The 17,763-nt window shown below is 61.8% G+C and overlaps 1 protein-coding gene across 2 annotated transcripts; it reads right to left on the reverse strand.

The window, feature by feature from the left end:
* Window positions 1-1,849: 1,849 nt before the first annotated feature.
* PLCB3 (phospholipase C beta 3) lies at window positions 1,850-17,501 on the reverse strand (the record flags this gene model as incomplete). Of its 2 annotated transcripts, XM_079707278.1 has the most annotated exons (31): window positions 1,850-2,457; window positions 2,546-2,632; window positions 2,905-2,962; window positions 3,055-3,144; window positions 3,257-3,333; window positions 3,424-3,565; window positions 3,984-4,176; window positions 4,298-4,333; window positions 4,419-4,572; window positions 5,779-5,870; window positions 6,102-6,206; window positions 6,296-6,395; window positions 7,023-7,184; window positions 7,264-7,418; window positions 7,977-8,101; window positions 8,418-8,502; window positions 8,583-8,679; window positions 9,574-9,779; window positions 10,582-10,768; window positions 10,844-10,928; window positions 11,153-11,393; window positions 12,304-12,450; window positions 12,524-12,690; window positions 13,211-13,311; window positions 13,421-13,496; window positions 13,587-13,640; window positions 13,751-13,830; window positions 14,071-14,211; window positions 14,301-14,369; window positions 14,637-14,714; window positions 17,403-17,501. In XM_079707278.1, 31 exons carry the CDS (start codon window positions 17,499-17,501, stop codon window positions 2,254-2,256), a joined length of 3,693 nt encoding a protein of 1,230 aa, XP_079563404.1. In that variant the 3' UTR covers window positions 1,850-2,253. The 2 variants fall into 2 exon arrangements, with proteins under 2 accessions (XP_079563404.1, XP_079563405.1); XM_079707279.1 differs by lacking the exons at window positions 14,301-14,369; window positions 14,637-14,714 and having other exon boundaries at window positions 14,071-14,157.
* Between the last annotated feature and the right edge of the window lie 262 nt (window positions 17,502-17,763).

Below are 17,763 nucleotides of genomic sequence, written 5' to 3' on the forward strand. Positions count from 1 at the left end.
CCCCAGGGAGGGTCATTTGTTCCTATTTGGGTCAGTCCTTTTGAGCAGCTACTGTGGCCGGCCTGGGGCCAGCGCTCCTCAGGGAACTGGCTGGACGCGTAGGGCGGGGGAGGGGGTGGAACGCTCGGCTCAGGGCTGTGAGTAGAGTGATCGCTAGGGAACCCGAGAAGCTTCACCAGGACCTGGGAGCAGAGCTCAGAGCTCAATTTCAGAAAGATTTATTGGCGCCCCCTACAGACAAGCCAGCACTTTGTACTAGGTACACAGAGATGAATTAAGCCACAGCCCCTGCTGTCCCAAGCTTCCTGGCAAGGGGAAAGCCAGCCTCTCACAGTGGAGTTACTGTCAGCCAGTGCTATAACAGGGGCCTGGAAGCGGGGTGAGGGCGGCTCCCTCCGGCATGGTAAAGTCAGGGACAGCTTCAGGGAGGAGGTGAGCTAGAGCTGAGACTTGAGGAGATGGGGGAGCGGGCTGTCATTCCCAGTGGAGGAAAGAGTAACCCTTGGAAGGATGGAGGAGCTGCAGAGACCAGGCTTCTCAAGGGTCGGAATGTCATGCCCAGGAGTTTAGCCTGGTCTTTGAGGACCTGTGGACTGACGTGTAGTGTTTATGTGTGGAGTCAGGAAGATGGGAGTCAGCTGCTCAGGGGCCTGGACAGGGCAGCTTTGGGGCTAGGACAAGACCTGACCACAGAAGCAGGGAAGGCCCGGGCAATGATACTGACCCTAAGGGAGCAGGGCCCAAGGCAGAGGTCCCCAGCCCTGGGAAGGCCCCGCTCTGGAAATCCTGTTTCTCTGGCCTCCCCACCCCATCTGTTTGCCTGAGGTTGCAGCAAAAACAAAGAAAGAAAACACTCAGTTGGCAGGAGATAAGCTCAGATAAGAGACTGCCTTCCTCTGGAGGAGGGAGGCAGCCTGGGAAGCGCCAGGAAGCTGGGAGAGGCCTTGAAGAAGTGCCAGCCTGACCCTGCTGCAGAACCCAGCCGCACCCTCGCTGCGGGGTCTCTGCCACTCCACGCTGTCCCAGGGCAGGAGGGGGAGGCATGGAGCAGGTCCTCCAGGCTGGCCGAAGACAGTCTGCCATAGAGGGTCCAGGCCCACCCTGCCTCCAGGTCAGGACGTCTTGACTTAGTTGTGGCCTCAGTTTCCTCATCTGCAAAACAGGCATAACGTCTCCCTCACAGGGATGAGGGGGATGCTGCGTCTCCTAGCCCCTGTGTCTGTGACTGTCAGCCTCCCTTCTCCCAAGGGTCACTTCAGGCTCATCCACTTCCCACCTATTGCTGAGAGCCCAGGTCCCCTGATGTTGGGCAGGTTCTGAGCTGCCCAGCTGCACCCCTAACAGGTCCATCCCCCGATACAGTCAACTGCCTGTGTGGCCCGGAGCAGCCTCAGCGGAAGATGCTGGGTGCTTGGGTCATATCAGGCAACAGGAAGAGGGTGCAGGGGAGGCTTCCTGAAGCAGAGGCCTGAGCCTCTGTGAAGGGAGGACAAGAAGAGCCCGGGAGGGAGAAAAGTAATGGGTGGGGGTGGGGTGGGGTGGTGGGAGGAGAGGGGAGCAGGAGTGATAGCCCAGGGCAGAGGGCATAGAGGCAGGAAAGCCTGGGGGAGGCCAGAGGGCCTCTGATGTCAGGTCACTGGGAAGATCTGCAGGCAGTTCCTGGGCAAGGAGGTCTCAAGGTTGAAACCCAGCAACCCTCTGTTGGGGGCCTGACCTCAATCCCACAATGCCCACAATCCCATTTTATAGATGAGAAAACTGAGGCTCCAGAAGTAGCAGAGCCAGATCTAGGGCCCGAGTCCTCTCCAGCACTGCCCCACCCCAAACCACGCTGCACACAGGGTCCCTGAAATCCACTTTTATTCATGTAAAAAAATCCCCAAAGGATAGAGAAAGAATGTGACCCCGACTTCCCGGAGCTCGAAGTCTCCACCCACTGTTCCCTGGGGAAGTGAAGGAGATGAGTCCCACTCTAGGGTGTGGGTGTCCTGGGGGTGAGGCCCTTCTAGCCCAGAGTAACCCACCCAGCACCTTCCCTAGGACTGAGGGCAGGAAGGAGGGACTGGGGATTAAAGGAGCCCCAGGAGGATGAAGGAAGGGAGTTAGTGTGGGGTGCTCGCCCCAGTTTAAAAAAATAAAATTTCTAAAGATAAAAAGTTTTTTTTTTAAAAAAAAAAAGCATTTAGTGTCTTAGCCTCCTGCCCTCCTCCCAGTGCCCACCCTGGCCTGGTGGCCACCTCTTGCTCAGCCAGTTCAGAGCTTTGTAGTCTCCTCTTGGCTCTCCGAATCAGCGCCGGACAGGTGCCCACTGCTCCCAGGCGCGTGACCATTGCTGGCACAGGCCACCAGATGCCCGTCCCCCAGTCCCTCCGGCATCTCGCCCAGCAGGCTCCGGCGGATCTCCTGGGGCAGCCTCTCCCGCTGCTCCTGACACTCCTGGGCCAGCTGGGCCAGCAGCTGCAGGAAGAAGAGTATCACAGGCAAAGCCAGGCCACCCGGCGCTCTGCCTACCTCCTGCCTGCCTGCCCCTCATCCGAGGCCTCACCTTGGGCTCCTCTTCTGTCAGCTGTTGGAGAATCTGCTGCTGCGCGGCCACAAGGCGTTCCTGCCGCTGCTTCTGGGCCTCCTCCAGCTGTGAGGGGGCAAGGGCTCAGCCAAGGGTCTCTAAGGAAGGGGCCTGGACCCCAGGGCTCTGCCTGGGCACAGAAGTCAGGCAGGCATAGGCTCCCGGAGTTGTGTGGCCAGGGTCCTGAGATGACTCTTAGAGCAAACCTTCCAGACCCAAAGGAAAAGGCTCTAGAAATCCCTCTAGGGCAACGTAGCACCAGGCTGGCCCCCAGGATACAGGTTTATGATGACTGAAGGAACAGGGGTGGGCTAGGGTGGCACCTGAGCTTCACTCACCCGACGGATGGAGTTGACCGACTCAGTGATGTGCCGACGGTTAATCTCTGTCAGTTCCCTGCACAGGAGCAAGGCAGGATGGGCTCAGTGCCCAGGCACCCGGCCCGGCCTGCCCAGCGCCCAAATGGCTCCCGGCCCTGATGCCCTTACGCCTCCTTCTTATGTTTCTCCCTGGTCTTTGCCTCTGAGATACTGTTGTGGCGCTTCCTGTCCAGGATCTTCTGCAGTTCCTTCTTCTCCCTGGAGGAGCCAGTGGGGGAAGAGGAAGGCTCAGTGGCAGGACTGGGGGCTCTGCCCGCCTCCTGGCACCAGGGAGCACCCCCCGTCTGCCCATGAGATCCCCTGCCTTCACCTCTCGTTCATCTCCTTCAGTCTCTTGAACTGAGTGGTGTGAGCATCCATGACAATCTCCCTGAGCCTCTGCTGAGCCTATAGACACAGGTGGCCAACAGGTGACACGGGCTGTGACAGGCTTGTCCAGGAGGCAGTCTCTCCCCCACTGCCACACGTCCCCCTCACCTGTCTCAGGTGCTCCAGCCTCCGCTCGGCCTCTGTGTCCGCCTGGGCCTCCCTCAGCTCCAGCAGACACCGCACCTGTTTCTTTTGGAACTCTTGATACCTCTTCACCTCTTCCTCCTCCTCCCTCTCATCCTCCCCGCCTCTGTGGGGAGAACCCCTCTGGGTGATGCTCAGGTCATCACATGGACTTGGGCTGGGAGGGCAGGGGGACAGGGCATACTCTAGCAGGCAATGGGAGATGCCAGCCCAGAGGGGTGGGATCTGTTACGCCAGTGAGGAGGCCTGTTAGCTCCACCCAAACGTTGGGAGCCTGTTTGGGCAACAGTCTCTGGAAACACACTCTTACGGGGACTTCAAAAAAGGTATCACTCCCTGGCGGAAAGAGGGCGGGACCCAGACTCCTCTGTCTTCCTTGCACCAAACCCTCCTCCCTGGGGTCAAGGGGCAGCGCTTGGCCGTCCCTCCACGCCCACCTAGTGCAAAAACCCATGTGCACACACATCCTCATATTCACATCCATGCACGCAGCACACTTGCACACAGGCAGCCTGGACACTCACAGGACACCCGGCCGGTGCCGGCACCTGCTCTCGGCCCGAGCCTGGGCCAGGTTGTCGAGCAACCGGCGTGTGAGGGCAACCGCCTTCCGCTGATGCTTCTTGTGCAGCTCTCGAAAGTCTCGCTCTTGCCGGCTCTGGAGCTTCACCAGGGCCTTGTGGCCTCGGAGCTCATCCAGCGGGGCCGGGGCCACCTCTGTGGGCAGCAGAGCAAAGATGGGCCGGGCCGGCCTGGGCTGGGGCAGACCAACCCTGCAGGAGCACCTGCCCCCTCCAGGAGTAGCCCCGCCCCCATCCAGAACAGGCCTGCCCGCTACCTGAGAGGACGCTGGCAATGAGGTCATCGCGCTGACCTGGAGAGCAGAAGCAAGTCTGTCAGAAGCTGGAGGAGCCAGCAGCAGAGCTATGCCCCTGTGCCCACTCCAGGCTTCCCCTCACCTGGGCTGCTGAGGGAGGTGCTGGTGGAGGAGGTGATGGGGCCTGGAGGCCGGCGGGGGGAGGCGTCCAGTGGGCTGGGTGTGGGGTTTGGGGTCAGCTGGGACCCTGGCTGCTGAGACTGGGTCTCCTGGCTTGTCTCCGGGCCAGCCTGAGCCTGTGGGGGAGAAAGCAGAATGCTCTATGCTCTTTCCAGAAATGCTGTTCTCTCCAGACCTTTTTTTTTTTTTTTGGCCACGCCATGCAGCATGTGGGATCTTAGTTCCCCGACCAGGGACCGAACCTGGGCCCATAGCAGTGAAAGTGCGGAGTCCTAACCACTGGACCGCCAGGAAATTCCCCGTCTCCAGACCTGTCTGTCCTTCACAACCTCCCTCAGCCTGCCTGGCCCTGGACTCCTCCTCTGTAATGTGGGGCTGCTGGGACAACTCCACGAGAACAAGAGGTATAAAACGAGCATTTCTAACCCCTCTTTCCACGTGAGGCATGAAGAAGATTAACGTGAGGTCGTGTCGCTAGGATGCCAGGCCTCATTGCATATGCTTAGGAACTTCCAGATTGTTCCGGAAAGCCTTAGCCCAGCCCCATTTCCTCCCATCTCCAAGCCCCCCCTCCACCCTTGCCCACAGCTGCTCATCTTCCTCGTTGCTTAGCTCCTGATTAAATCAATGAAGGAAGTAACCACAGAGTGGGCACCAGCCTCTCCCACTAACAGCTCTAGGCAGCCGTCTCTCTTCCCTGCCTGCCGCAGGGCCCCGTGAGACCGGGTCTAGATCTGCGGTGAGCCTCTGCTCCTGACCCCTCCCCGCAGAAGCCACTGCCCAGCTCCCAGGATTTCCAGCTGCCCTGGTGAAGCGGCTGTGGCTGAACCCTGCACCCTGGCCTCGAACCCGCTGGCAGCAGGAAGAGTTCTAGCCCAGGACTGTCCTGAAGGCCTTTCTCATGCAAAAGGGGTGTTTTCCACCTCCTTAAAATGTGGAGAGTAACCAGAGATGGCTGGGCCTATTGAACAAGAGAGCCCTGAGGCCCCTCGCTGCCCTGCACCAGGGCGGAAAGGCCAGCGTTGGAGGCGGAGCCCAGGGTTGGAGGGATGGTGTGGGTAACTGCATCAAGTTAGCGTCTGCAGCAGGCAGGGAACAGCCCCACTTGGGGAGAAGAGCCAGACCACCAGCTGGGAGTGGCCTGGGACGGTGCAGGTGGAGGAGAGCAGAGAAGGCTGCGGGGTGCTTCTCCACCAGGGCTGGGCCCAGAGGTCAGCCCTCACCTCCTACCCCACCCACACCCCGACCCCCAGGGGCCTCCAGGGTCCAGGTGAGCCTGAGCCCTGCTGCCTCCTGCCTGCCCCCGACCTGCCCTGGCTCACCTCACTCTCCCCAATGAGGGCGGCCAGCTGCTTGGCCCTCTGGTCCATCAGGCTGACGTGCTTGATGGGATTGATCAGGGCCTCTGCGTAGTCTGAGTGGGAGCAGAGGGCAAGGGTCTCAGAGATAGAACCCCCGGAGCCAGCCTCCGGACCAGCCTTCCCCGGCTCTGGCCTCACGGAGGGACGGAGGGAGCACAGAACCCACCCTCAGCTCTGTTTACCACCCTCAGTTGAGGCCACCAGTCCCAGCCACTCCCAGGCCCTGGTGGTGTCCTTGTCCCCACCCTGCCTGGCCTGCCCCACCCCAGCTCCCTCCAGCTCACCCTGGTGGTCATCGGGGATGTAGTCAGAGGCCTCAGTGTAGATGAGCAGGGCCGGCAGGCACAGCGGCTGGTTGGCCTCGTTCCGCAGGCAGATGTAGTGGTACCCTGGGAGGGCGGGAGGGCAAGGTGGCTGCGCCCCAATAGGTCCCCACACACCCTGCCCCCCGCGCTGCCCAGAGCCCGAGTGGCCTCACCTGAGCGGATGGCAGAGACAGGCAGGATCCGGTGCCCCACGAACTTGCCACCCTCCTCAAAGGCCGCGATGCGCAGCGAAGCCAGCGTGGGCAGCACCACCTGAGGGCCCAGACTGGTCTGAGCTGCAGCTGACCACAGCCACCAAGGCCAACACCCAGAGTGGGCCCTTGGACAATCTGACCCAACCATGACCATCAGTCACCATCGTCACTGAGCCAGTGGTGGACCCACACCTCTGTGACCTCGCCAAAGGGATGACCAGCTTCCACCAGAGCCCTGAGTCAAGAGAACAGGCAGATGGACCCCTCCAGGCATCACTATGGTGGGACAGGTCTGGTCATTGCCAGCTTAGAAACTGGCATGCGTCTGGGCCTGAGGCCACACCCCCCCCAGCAGGCTGCAGAGGGCACATCCATCTGGGGGGGCAGGGAGAAGCTGGGGTGAGCTTGGAGCAAGTCCCTCCTGCCTGGGAGATGGGGTGGGCGGCGCCCACTCCCCACGGGAGCTGTGGGACCTCCTGCTGTCTCAGCTTCCCGTCCTCTCCTCTCACCCCACAGAGGCAAGGGAGTGTGAGCCTGATGCTGGGACATGCAGGACCCGGGGCACAACAACCTTCACATCCCCAACCGCCACCAGTGCTCCTGGTTCCCGTCCCCCCACTAAGAGAGCCCGGCAGGTCTGGGCTGCAGCTCGCTGTGCCGGGGAGGGCGCAGGTGCAGGGCTCACCTTGGGGAAGTCGAAGGGCTCCTCATCCCACACGGGGTTGAACGAGTTCCCCTGAGAGGTCCGAGTGCGGTACTTGCGCCGCGTGTCGACAGGGAGGCCGAACATATCCACCTCCACGTAGATGCCCACCTTCCTGTCAGACAGGAACTGCCCCGAGATCACCTGGGGGGCCAGGAGGGTGAGGTGGCTGCTGAGAGTCCCGTCCCCAGGTCACCCTGGCCTGAGCCCTCCCTGGCCCCACCTTGACCCGCACGGCATTGGCCACGATGCCGTCCACGATGACCTCGGTGAAGGGGTCAAAGGACTTGTCCGGCCGCCGCATGAACTCGGGCTTGAGTAGGTAGCCACTGCGCCCGTTGTACTCGAACACGCCCGCGTTGAGCTGCATGGCCACATCTGGGGGCAAGAGGGGGAGGGCAAGGGTCAGCAGGTCAAACGGGGTCAGGAGTCAGGAAGAACAGTGCCGTGCAGAGGGGGGACCAGGAGTCATTCAGGTCGGATCAAATGGCATCAAGGATCCAGACTCAGGAAAGAATGGACGAGGGGAAGGGTCTAGGATCAGCCAAGGTCAGGAGTTAGGGTCAGCCAAGGTCTCGGCTGGGTTTGGGGATCTGGGATTAGACAGTCAGAGGCCCCTCCAGTCAAGAGTAACAGGGTCGGGCTTCCCTGACGGCACAGTGGTTAAGAGTCCGCCTGCCGATGCAGGGGACACGGGTTCATGCCCCGGTCTGGGAAGATCCCACGTGCCGCGGAGCGGCTGGGCCCGTGAGCCATGGCCGCTGAGCCTGCGCGTTTGGAGCCTGTGCTCCGCAACGGGAGAGGCCGCAACAGTGAGAGGCCCGCGTACCGCAAAAAAAAAAAAAAAAAAAAAAAAAAAGGAGTAACAGGGTCATGGGGCAGAAGTCGGTGAGGCTGGGGGCCAGAGGTCAAAGGTCAAGGCAGGCCGGCACTCACCCAGGGTCTGGAAGTTGAGCGCGACGAGCTGGCAGCCCACGTTCCAGAAGAGCTGGGGCATGTAGTTGGACGAGTCCACGCGTGTGCCCTTGGGGTAGATGCGGCTGAGCTGCTGCTTGTTGTATCTGAGGTTGGCAGTCAGGGGCCACGCCAGGTACCGGCCCCGTCGGGTAGCGGCCCCGCCTTCTGCCTCGAGCCCAGTGCTCCAGGCCCATCCTCAGCTCCTGTGAACCCACCTCCCCGCCTTTGCTCAAGCTGCCCCTTCAGTCCCCCGCTTCTCAGCCTAGGCCCTGCACCGTCTCCCAGGCCTGCTCAAAACCCAGACCGGGGTGCTAGAGCATCAGGATGCTGCGCAGGTGCTACGAGCGGGGTCAGAACAATCTAAGCCAGCCTCCGAGTGAGTAGCCCCACCCTGCCAGCCCTAGCAACGCGGAAGGATACTCCACAAACTCCATGGGGCTCTTGGTCAGTTGCTCCATGGCCTTGGTCTCCACAAAGGATGACATCTCAAAGCACTTGTTCCTCTCTGGGGGGTGGGGAGTGGGAGGGGGTCAGGCCTGGCAGGGCCAGACCCCCTCCCACTCCTCCACCTCTCACCCCACTCACTTCGAGCAGCCTCAAAGGACTTGAACTTGACGGGCTCGATGTAGTTGACAAGGGTCGACATTTCCTCAGTGGCATTGACCTCACTGCTGGCAGTGCCCTGTGGCCCCCAAATGCAGGGTCAGCAGTCCCATGGCCCCCAGCCATCAGCTGGAATTTCCCTCACCTGCCCCCCACCACAAAGGAGGCACTGACCCTCCTCCCAGCCCTGCAATCACACTGCCCAGTTCTCCCAGCAAAGACCCCAGCCTGGCCACGCCTGTCAGTCCTGGTCCCATCTGCCCTGCAGCCTTCTCTCTGGGCCTCTCCGATGCGCCCTGGACCCCACCTTCCTGGTTTGCCTTCTACCTCCCTGATCCTTAGAAGCTGGAACTCCTCACCCAACCCCAGGGGTTCAATTATTCACATGCAGATGAGCCCCAGATTTCCATCCCCAGTCTCATTTCCAACCACCACCTGCCACCTCCTCTTGAGTGGCTCACAAGAGCCTCAAACTCAACCCCTGCTACCTGAACTCGACCATGGCTGCCCACACCCTTCCCCACTCTGGGCCCCTCTCAAACCCAGTCTCATGATTGACCTTTTCTGTCACCTTCTCTCCTCAAAACTCAGCGCTCCCTCGTCTTGCACTGCCCCTCCCCCTGCACTCTCTGGCCCTGCCACAGGGCCTTTGCACGGTGCTCCCTCTTCCTCAGGTCTGCTCACCCAACGTCCCCGCTGAGGTCCGACTCCCCCTCCTCCCCCCAGTTCTGCACTCTAACTCACCCCTCCTGGCCCACGTCCTGAACACAATTTCACACTCGCTTCCGTGCCTGTTTATCCAAGACCCCTCCCTCACTCCACACACACCCCCCTCTGAACTCTGGGAGGGCAGGGATAACATCTGATCGCAAGTGGACCCAGCACCCGGTGCTGTGCCTGGCAGTCAGGGCTCAGCAAACACTTGGGAAGTGAAGATGTGCCGCCACCCCCTCTTCCTGCCTGTAGGCCTGACCTCATCGGTGGTCGGCTTTTTGGGGTCCGTCTGTTCCTCCTCTTCCTCATCCTCTTCCTCATCCTCACGGTAGGCCGATCCAAGAGCATCAGGGCCCCGCTGCAAACTCTCCTCACCCAGAGACTTCTGAGGCTCCAGGCTGGGCTTCTCAAGGCCCGCCTCCTCCCCATTGCTCAGGCCTGGGCAGCTGTCAGAGCTGGGGGACCCTGCAGAGGACAAGGCCACAGGGGGTCGGGGGTCAGGGCACACATAGACACACAGGAGCCAGGAGGAGTTGTGCCCAGTGTGTAGAGGCGACTCACGGAGTCAAGGGGTACTCTCAGGGCAGTGTGGCTGGGGGACGCGGGAGCTCAGCAGCTGGATGGGATCAAACCGAACGGTGGTGTAGAGGAATCAAAGGTCAAAGATCAGGATGCAGAGTTATATCCAGCAGGGAGGTAGGTAGCGTGGCTCAGAAGGGTGAGAACTGGCGTACAACAGCCTTGACGGTGGGGATAAAGGATGACAACGTGGGGTTCCAAGTCAGGGCTCAGTGAGGGCCACACCCAGTGAGGGCGCTTAGTGAGGTGAGCACTCAGGGGTCGGATGTAAGCGGGACCTCAGTAAAGTGAGAGGTCCGGGGTGAGCTGAAGTTAGAACCAGCTGGGTGGGTAAACTCAGTAGGGGTCTCAGGAGAGAAGTGGTTTAGGTCAGAGGTGATTGAGGTCAGAGGTCAGAATTCAGAGTCATAACCTGGTTGAGGGGGAGGGCTCTGTGAGGTGCCAGGTGGAGGTTGAGATTGAGGGGTCAGGAGGTGGATGGAGCCAAATCCAACTGGGGTGAAGTTCAGTGAGGTGAGCACCTGGGGTCAGGGGTCAGAGGTCCCATACTCAGCTGAGAGGTGGCGAACAGCTTGGTGAGGAGGGAGGTCAGGTTGGGAGCAGAAAGAGCATCCCGGGGGAGGGCTGAGCTCAGCGAAGCGGGAGGTTAGGGTCAGGACTGGGGTCGAAGGTCAGGCCAGGGCCGTACCGAGCTGGGGCGAGGAGGGCTCGGTGGCCGCGGAGCTCTCGCTCAGGGCCGAGTTGCTCTGCTCCAGCGGCCGCTTGCGCACGGAGCTGTCGGGAACGCCAGTGCTGGGCCGGTGCCGCTTCTTGTTCTTCACCAGGATGCGGCCCATCAGGTCCTGGGGGCTGGGCAGGGGGACGCCCGGGGCCAGCTGGTGGGCACGGACAGGTCAGGGTCTGCTGGGCGCCCTCACCCCCATGCCCCGCCCCGGCTCTGAGCCCCATACCGGGTACTTGTCCAGGGGGTCGATGAGCAGCGCGTCCCCAAAGATGGAGCGGCAGTACTCAGCCATCTTGGCCTGCTGCTTTGCCCTGTGGGGCCAAGGTCAGAGGTCAGAGGTTCTTGGGGTGAAGCTGAGGTCCCCAGGGTAGGTCAGAGGCCGGCAGGGTCCGTGAAAGATCCCAGGGTCAGAGGTCACAGGAGCAGTCCAACAGTGCCATGGCGAGGTGGTTGTCTCTGGGTGAGCAGGGGTCCCCAGGCCAGGATCGGGGTCCCCAGGCCAGGATGGGGATCCCAGGGTCAGGGGCCCACTCACGAGTCCACATGGTTCTCAAAGGAGAGGATGACGGGGTAGGGCGAGGTCTTGAAGGCGGTCTCCGCAATGGCCTCCAGCACATCTCGCAGTGGCACCTCCGTGGTCATGGTGAAGCCGTGGGTGATGAAGGGCTCCTCCTCAGGCGGCCGCCCTTTCCACACGTCCAGCTCCACGCAGCGGCAGCCCCACAGCAGTGCCTGCCGGTACATCTCCACCGACGAGGTTCCCGCCAGCTGCCCCGCTGGGGGCGAGTCTCCGTCACCACGGCCACCCTGCCAGCCTCGCCCTCTTCCCCAGGCCTGCGCTGAACCAGGCCATGCCAGGGACGCAGAGCCCCGGGGGTGGCCTGGCCCTGGCACGCTCTGTCTGGCCTGCTTCTGACCACTCCTTAATTCACTGTGGAACCAGCACCATCTCCCCCCAAAGTCCCAAAGCCAGGTAGAGTCGGCATCCACCAGCACTGGCTGACAGGCTGGTTCCTCCTCCAGGTCTCACCCTCTCTCAGATAAACACCCGCCACCCCCCATCCCACTAGCCTGAACCAGGGAGTCAGCCCCAACACCTCCATGGTCCCTCGCTTCCCTTTCCTCCCTCCATCGCTGCTGCCCTGGAACAGCCTCCATCACCTCCTCCTGGGGACAGCAGGCCCCTCCCCGCCTCCCATCCAATCTCTGCGAAGCACCTGGCATCATCCTTCTAAAAACATATCAGGTCACAGTCACCTCCTCCTGCTAAACACCTTGCAAGAAGCCTTCCCAGCACTTAGGATCCGTCCAAATTCTTCCCATTCCTTCTGTGCCCCCTGGGTCCCTCTCATCTCTACCTGCCCCAGTCCCCGCCCCACCCTGCTCCACCCTGCCCCACCCCACCTCTCAGCCGCCTTTCTGCTTAAGAGCACCAAAAGGTCTCCTGCCCCCGGGCCTACGCACAGGGCACAGGCTGTTCCTTCACCGGGCAGATGCAGGCCTCAGCCCTTCCCCCGGGGAAGCCTCCTGGACCACCCCGAGAAACCCATGCACAGAAGCCCATTCCCCAGGGCAGGCAGTCTGTTCCAGGTGTGTACCCCTAGCAGGGGCCACCCCAAAAGGAGGGAAGCAGTCTAAGAGCCAGAGGGCAGAGGGCAGAGGTCATGCTAGGATGGGCTTGCTCACCAGTGAGATAGGTGTTGTGTGAGGAGTTGATGAAGTAGGCACTGAGCGGCTGGGTCATGTCTGCGCTCAGATCCAGGGCCTCTAGGGGCAGGATGCCATTCTCCTCACCTCCCAGGTAGCGGCTGAAGCCCTCCATGGACATCTGGTCTGGGGGCGGGGTGGGGTCAGCAGGCGCAGCTGGGGCCCTCCCGCCGTGCCCCCAGCTCCCATGCCAGCTCACCTCTCTCCAGGAATTGCTGGTTGGGCTCATACTTCTCAATAAGCAGCCGGGCCTGGGAGGGCCGCAGAGGCGGGTACAGCACTTCATTGAGCCTCGGGTCCCGTTGCTTCTGGTTGATGAAGTCCATGAGCTGCTCCAGCGTCAGGTATGGTTTGCCCTTGGCACCTCTGGAGGGGGCGGGAAGTGGAGTCAGGCTGGAGCCTCACCAGCCCCTGCTCCAAACCCTCACCCTGCGAGGAGTCAGAAGGCCGTGTCTGGCTCCAGAACCCTCTAACTGGGACTTGGGCAAGTCGCTGGCCCCTCTGGGCCTCAGTCTCCCCATCTGCTCTCCTAACCATTTGGTGCTGCCACTGGTATCGGCAAGGGCTTTGGAAGCCACCAAGTGCTTGGCCCACCACACCATGCTTCCAGATCCTGGACCCGATCTCAGCTCCAGCCCTCACCGACAACACATCTGAGCCACTGGGTCCTCAGCCCCAGTGTGCGCAGATGACAGCAACCCCGGCCAAGGGTCAGCACAGAACTGTCCACGACAGAGCCCCAGGCAAGGCAGCTCTGAGCACAGGCACAGCTCCAGCACGCAGAGACCCCGACAGCTCCAATTCCCCTCCCTTGAACTGGAAGGAACGCCAGCAGAGGCCAGACGCGGCGTATGGGGGGCTGGGAGGCAGGCCCAGCCCTGCTCACATCTCCAGCAGGATCTTGTCAATGTCCGGCCGCAGACAAAGCTTGTTCAAGAACCTCTCGAAGATTTCCAAGGAAAACTCGTCAGGCCGGATGGACTCGCTCTAGGGGCCAGGAGTGAAGGGTGAGAACCCAGGAACAGCCAGCCCTCAAAGAGCAAGCGCCCACCGTGACACCCCCCAACCCCGGCCCCCCTGTCCCCAGCCCCCTCACCCGGTTGAAATTGAGGCCACAGGATTCCAGCGCAGTTTCTACCCGCTTCTTGTCTGCTGAGAACATCTTCAGGATGCTGAGCAGATGGGAGGGGTTAGGGTCAGTGGGGGCAAAGGTCATCAAGGTCAGAGAAGCAGAGAAGGTGCTGAGGGAAAGGGGCGCTCACTTCTTGACCGGGATCCGTCCATCCTGGTTCACCTGCAGTTTCAGCTTCGTGTACCTGGGGTCACAGGTGGAAGGGTCACGCCCTGGGAACAGCTACCTGAACCCTGCCCTGCCCCTGATGCACCGCCCCCAACCCGGCCACCCCGGGGCAGGCCCAGGGCTCACGCTTTGCGCAAGAAGGTGTTCCGGGAGGCGTTCTGAGCCAGGATGTTCATAGCCAGCTTGAACAGCTCCTCAGACCAGACCTGAGGGGTCAGGATCCGGCGGGGAGGGCGTGAGGGGGGCACAGAGGGGCTGGCCCAGCCACAGCCCATGCCCAGAACTAGGTCTGGTACGCACTAAGTGCTTAAATACCACTTTGTCAGAGGATGATTAGAAACAGGGGCAGAGGACAGCCTAGTACACAACAGGTGCCTACTAAGTGATGGCTGACTCAGCAAGTGAGGCTGTAGCTCCCCCAGGCCGAGCCATCAGTCCCAGCCCACCTTGGCTGTGTCATCCTGCACGGCCATGAAGTTCAAAAACGATGTATTCACCGGGTCTGGCCCGGCCACCACTGTTATCAGCTTCTCCTCCAACCGGGCATCAGGGCCCCCAAAGCCCAACACCTCCCGAATCTTGGGGTCCTGAGTAGGTGAGAGCCAAGGGTGAAGAGGGTAGGCCCCATCCCCCACGGCCTCACTCCCATCCTGAGTCCTGGGCCTCCATCGCTCACCTTGGGTAGGCGGGCATAACGGCCTGTCCTCGTGTCCCTGATGGAACTGATGTCCAGTGTGTCCACCTCCTGGGGAAACCAGATGCCAGGGGAGGTCTGAGAGGCTACAGGGTGACAGCTGGGAGCCCCCAAGCTCCCCACCCAGGCCAGGGAGTGTCCACCTCCTGCTGGAGCCCCAGCCTCAGCCCCCACCCTTAGCACTTCCTGTCCAGGGAACCGTGGGAGAGGTCAGGCAGCAGCGGGGCCCCACCCTCATGGGCGGGGGCTGGGGGTGGTTTCGGGGGTCTGGGGTGGGAGCCCTAGACCTCAGCAAGCTGCACCAGCACCCGCCCTCACCATGTTGGGTCCTGTCCAGTACAGGAAGAAGCCACTGGGGTCTACGCGCAGAGTTACCAGATTCCGACTGGAGGCCTCCTGGGGATGAGACGGACGGCAGGGGTCAGGGGGTGAGGGCTGCCGCCCAGGTTTGGTCCCTGGACCCCCTGGGGCCATCCCCGCCCCCCAGTCTTTCTCTCAGCAGCAAAAACAAAGCCTCAGCCAGCCCACAGGTCCTTTGTGGCTCCCTGCAGTCCTCAGGACAAAGCTGAGGTCCTAGTCCCCTCCCAGCCCCACTGCTCTCTTGCCCTAAAACTCTGTCACATGGACCACTAACTACCCTTTCCCCACCTCCAGTCTTTGCATCATTGTTCCTTTGCAAGGATATTCTCCCTTCCTTCTCTATCCCCGAAATCTGATCTGCCTCCTTGGGAAGGCCTCCCCAGACCCCAAGCCTGGGCTCAGTTTCCTCATAAGGTCTGAGAGCTCCCTGGTGGCTGAAGCTCTCACAGCCCCCTTGGGAATATTTATGGAATGAAAGAAGAGGGTTTGGAAGCCTGACCCCCATGGTCCTTCTGTGTCCCTCGGGTCCCCATGACGACCAGCCACCCCTTACATCTGCTTCAAAGTCCATTACCCCCCCAACCCTGTGCCCCACTGGAGCCTCACAGCTTCGAGGCTCACCCCATCTTACAGAGCACAGACTAAGTCCCCTCGGAAAGGGACTCACCCTGCCCTCAAGACTAGACAGTGAATTCTGTTCTCGCTCAAACAGCCCTGGCTGGCAGGAGGGTAGAAAAGGGTGCACTGGCCCCATTTTCTGAGGAGGGCCACCCTGTGTGACTCAGGACCAGCAGCAGTGGGGGAGGGGGTGGTGTCATCAGAGGCTTAGACTCGGCCAGGGCCCAAGTGACCAAGTGGCCCCAGGTAGAACTCTCCTGCCCCAGGCCAAGAGAAGACGCTGCCTCACCTTGGTGCCACTCCAAGCTGCTGCTCACTGGTGGACGAACAGCTCACCCTCACGCTGCCCCCACTGCTTGCCAGGTACGGTTCTAAGCACTCAATATCTAGGAGCTCACTTAGTCCTCCTAACAACCTATGAGGTTTGCACTCTTGTTCTTCCCAGCTTACAGGTGAGGAGACTGAGGCACAGAGAGACTACCTAGCTTGCCTAAGGTCAAGAAGAGGAGCCAAGATTTGCATGCAAGCAGTATGGCTCCAGGGTCCCGAGGTTTGGGAAGCAGGGAACCAGGACCCCTGCCAGACTCCCAGCTCCTGACCTCAGCCACAACCCCACTGTGGGGCCTGAGATTAGCCTCCCTTCTCCAGACTCAGTTTTCATCTTCTGGAGAACGGGGACTGCACTAGCCCCGCCCATCTCAGCCTTTACTTACAAAGGACAGGAGATTGAGCTGGGGGCAGAGGGGGTAGGAGGCTTGGGAACTGCTGGGATGCTTGGACCTCCCCACCTCCCTGCGCTGACACCCATCCTCAGCCCCTCTCTGGGATTACCAACGCTGCCCTGGGCTCAGGGCCCCCCAGGAGTGTGATGAGGGGGGAGTTCTGTGGGTAATGCCTCCAGGGTCTCCTGCTCCCCCTCCTCAGGGGTCTGGTCTTCAAAGGCAGCCCAGGCCCCAGGTTCTCAGGCCCCAAGGCCCTGTCAGCAACCCCCACCCCACCCCCAGGGCCCTCTCCCTGTTCCCACTTCCTTATTTGGGTTTATCACACTGGAAGGAAAAGGAGAAACTTTTCCCTTCAAGCCGGCCTGGGGGGAGGGGTCTCCCCTAGCCCCAGGGGCGCCGGGGCACCCCTCTATGGCACACCTGTTACCTCAGGCCACGCCCCCAGCCCCTCCCCCCAGCTCCCACGCCTACCCGCCCCACCCAGCCCGGAAAGGAGCCGAGTCTTCCAGGCCTCCGGCCTGTCTGGGAAGGAGCAGCAAGGAAGCTCAGGCAGGCGGTTGCGGGGGGGGGGAAGCCCCGGGGAAGGAGGGGCTCAGGGGGCAGAGGAGGGGGCGGTGTGAGAACGAGGGTGAGGTTCAGGACAGCTCGCAGAGCCGTAGGTGGGAGCGGGGCCTCTGGGAAGCTCCAGGGGCAGGTCAGGTAAAGGGTGGTGGGGAGGGGGAGTCAGGATCTATTGGGGTTCAAAGTCCAGATGCTAAGGAGTGGAGAGCAAAGTTCCCCCGGGGTGGAGGAACTTGGTGGGGGGCACAGTCTCCACTAGGGGGGTGACTTGGTGCTCCCACCTGAGCAGCGAGCTGGGCTGGGATCCAGAAGCAGGGCAAAGGGGTGCCAGCCAGAATAGGGTGAAAAAGTGATGAATGGAGAAGAATGTTCAGACTAGGGCACTGGGAAGAGTAGGGTCCCAGAGGCACCCACTCAGAATGGGAGTACACTGAACCAGACTGGGGGCTATGGTTCTTGAGCCAGACTGTCCAGTGCCGGGCAGGGGTCTGGGGACCAGGCCAGGGTTGGGGGAACCAGAATTAGACCGGCCGGGAGAGGGGAGAAGGGCCAGAGAAAATTGGGGGGCTGGAATTTATTGGGGTTCGAAATCTCTGGGTCAAGGAATGAATGCCAAATTTTCCGTAGATGAGGGAGTGGGGGGTGGAGGACAGAGTCTTCATTACGAGGACGACTGGGGACTCAAGTTTCCGGAGCGCAGCCAGGCTGGGATGGGGGGGGGCGCGGTGGCCAGGCCAGTCTGGGCTGGGGGTCCCCGGCGTCTGGCGGAGCTGGGGTGAGGGAGTCCCCGGATCTGGGCGGAGCAGGGGTCCCCTGCACTTACCTCGTCCCATTTGATGAACTTACTCCCGCGCCGCAGGGTCTCCACGACGGTGGGCGGCTCCAGCTGCAGCGCGTGGACGCCGGGCCTGGCGCCCGCCATAGCTGGGCCGGGGGCGGGTCGGGGACCCACGGAGCCCCGACGGGGACCCGACGGCGCCGCTGCTCCCTCCGCGCGCTCCCGCGCGGCCCGCTCCGGCCCGGCGGCGTCACCGCCCGCCCGCCCGCCAGTCTGTCCGGGACAGACCAGAGAATCGGCGGGGCCCGGCCGGGGCGGGGCGGGGGCGGGGCCGCAGCGGCACCGCCCCCTCCCCCGGCGTCGGGCCCGCCCGCCCCGCGTCGGCTCCCCCTGGCGGCCGGGGTGG

This window comes from Hyperoodon ampullatus, assembly GCF_949752795.1.
Source record: "Hyperoodon ampullatus genome assembly, chromosome: 7".
Classification (NCBI taxonomy): Eukaryota; Metazoa; Chordata; class Mammalia; order Artiodactyla; family Ziphiidae; genus Hyperoodon; species Hyperoodon ampullatus.